Source organism: Mesitornis unicolor, unplaced genomic scaffold (genome assembly GCF_000695765.1).
Source record: "Mesitornis unicolor isolate BGI_N332 unplaced genomic scaffold, ASM69576v1 scaffold46958, whole genome shotgun sequence".
NCBI classification, from domain to species: domain Eukaryota; kingdom Metazoa; phylum Chordata; class Aves; order Mesitornithiformes; family Mesitornithidae; genus Mesitornis; species Mesitornis unicolor.
Window position 1 is genome coordinate 1622 of NW_010202285.1, and position 2214 is coordinate 3835.

A 2214-nucleotide genomic window follows, 5' to 3' on the forward strand; every position below is an offset into this window, starting at 1 on the left:
GGTGTGGCCCCCCCCCCCCCCCCCCGGCCCAGCCTGTGCCAGCTTCTGACGACCCTCTCAGTAAAGAACTTCCTCCTTAGCTCTGACCTGAACCTCCCTTGGCACAGCTTGGTGCCGTTTCCCCTTGTTCTATCCCCCATCACCTGGGAGAAGAGCCCAGCACCCACCTCTCCACAAGCTCCCTTGAGGCAGTTGGAGGTGGTGATGAGGTCTCCCCTCAGCCTTCTCTTCTCCAGGCTAAACAAGCCCAGTTCCCTCAGCCGCTCCTCATCAGGCTTGTTCTCCAGAGCCCTCCCCATCCTTGTGGCTCTGCTCTGAACACGCTCCAGAATCTCCACATCCTCCTTCTAGTGAGGGGCCCACAACTGAACACAGCACTCGAGGTACGGCCTCACCAGTGCCGAGTACAGGGGGATGATCACCTCCTTGGACCTGCTATAAACTATTATATAGATTATATAGCTATATAGATCGATGAGTGAGGTTTTTTAGTGGATATTCTGTTTTTTTGAATTAGGAGTAAGCTCCTTGTTCCTCCCATAAAAACTTCACCTTCCTACTGCAAGTCAATGACATTGCTTGATAAAGGTAATCTCTTTCATTTGCCTAAAAGCATCGCTTTGGAGAAAGCAGAAGGCGTCCCATGAGGTTCTTCCAAGTTGCATTTTTCATAACGACAGAAGTTTCAGACTTCTCTTGGGCTTCACGTTGGCCTTGTTTAAATCAGCAAGTAAATTGCTGTTGGCTTTTCTGGTTTTCCTCTTTGGAATTTCTTCAACCAGAAAGGTGAGCAGAGCTTTGTGCAGATACACCTGTAGAAGAGTAAATGTCCTGGGTGCTTTCTGGAAGGCCCTAGTGAATGGTTGTAGCACCCTGTTCAGTGCACAGGAGAGCAGAAAGGCGTAGGGAATCAAATGCTTTATGGCTGTGTAGAATAAAGAGGGTTAAGCTGTTTTGAACAAGTACAGAGACTTCTGTTTCTGTTCCGTTTCCACCACAGGAGCTGACGTGTCGGGAAGAGCTGCTGACCCTCCTGCTGTCGCTTCTGCCCCTGGTGTGGAGAATCCCCGTGCAGGAAGAGAGAGCAAGAGGTACGCGTGGTCTGTTTTATTGCCTAGCAGGGGTCTGTGCGTTCCTCCTGCCTGAAGAGGAGCAGCTCATTGTGATAGGTATCCTCTTAACGTGCACTGAAGATGTGGGCTCTGCAAAGCATTAAACTCCCAGTCTGTCAGCGTTCAAAGAGGATGGGGTTTGTACGGAGGAGGTGAAGGCTCTTGGGCAGAGCGAAAGGCAGCGCCGTGGTTTGATGGAGCTGAGCGTGGTGGTGGAGAGGGTTTTTTTGAGTGATTTGGGAGGAAAAGAGCTTTGAAAGAGTAATTTTTTTATAGAAGGGGAAAACATATTGATCCTTCTTGTTTTAAAAAGTGATGCGTGCTGACACTAGATTGGTTGGTGATGGAGTAAAACAGACTTGTTGTTCTGAAATGGGAGATATTTGAAGTAGAGAATAAGCCTAAAGCCAAACGATCAACAACACAACGTGAACATAATGCGATGTTATCGGGGAGGCAGGCCCGGAAAATAGACCAATGCTGGGTGATTATGAGCAGAACTAGGTTGAACTCCCTAGAAAATACCATGATCTGTGTCAGAGATGGATGTGCTGGTTGAGGAATCGGATCACAGGGTACAACTGCCGGAGTAGGTTTAAAGCAAATTGAAGCAATGAAAGGGATGATACAAAACAAACTGCAAAAACTGAACCGGGAAACGACCCTTTTCTGTTCATTCTGGGCTCTTGCATTTGTCTGATGCATTCATTTCCCTGTTAGAGGATAAAACAGAGGATGAACTGAATGAAGGTACCTGAGAGAGCTCCTCAGGGTTCTCACCTGAAGCTCTCCAATGTGTTATGGTTTTAAACTCCTGCAAGTTGAAGGTTTTTGTGAATGTTCACAGACGTGGAGTGCTTAGTGTGCCAGGTTTACAGCACTTCTACATAATTAACTTTCCTGCTTGCTCAGTCGCATCTTTCTTTCGTGTTCCTGTAAGCGTGATCAAATCAAAGAAACACTTGGGTTGTCTTCTGAGAGCTGAGTGACTCCTCCAGGGTTACAGATGCTGCTGTGTAAATAGGTTTTAAGAAGTTCTGGCTTTGCACTCTCCACAATGTGCTGGTTTTGCTTCCACAAACGTCTTATCTCATATTCCTGC

The 2214-nt window shown here is 47.3% G+C and overlaps 1 protein-coding gene across 1 annotated transcript in view; it reads left to right on the top strand.

Annotated features, from left to right (window-relative positions):
- Positions 1–1000: 1000 nt before the first annotated feature.
- The window catches only part of LOC104545238 (lysosomal-trafficking regulator-like), a gene marked incomplete at both ends in the record, with an annotated part of 6189 nt that continues 4975 nt past the window's right edge, over positions 1001–2214 (top strand). The window contains one exon of the mRNA XM_010190327.1: positions 1001–1091. Within this exon, the coding sequence (XP_010188629.1) occupies positions 1001–1091 (91 nt within the window). The remainder of the gene's footprint in view (positions 1092–2214) is intronic.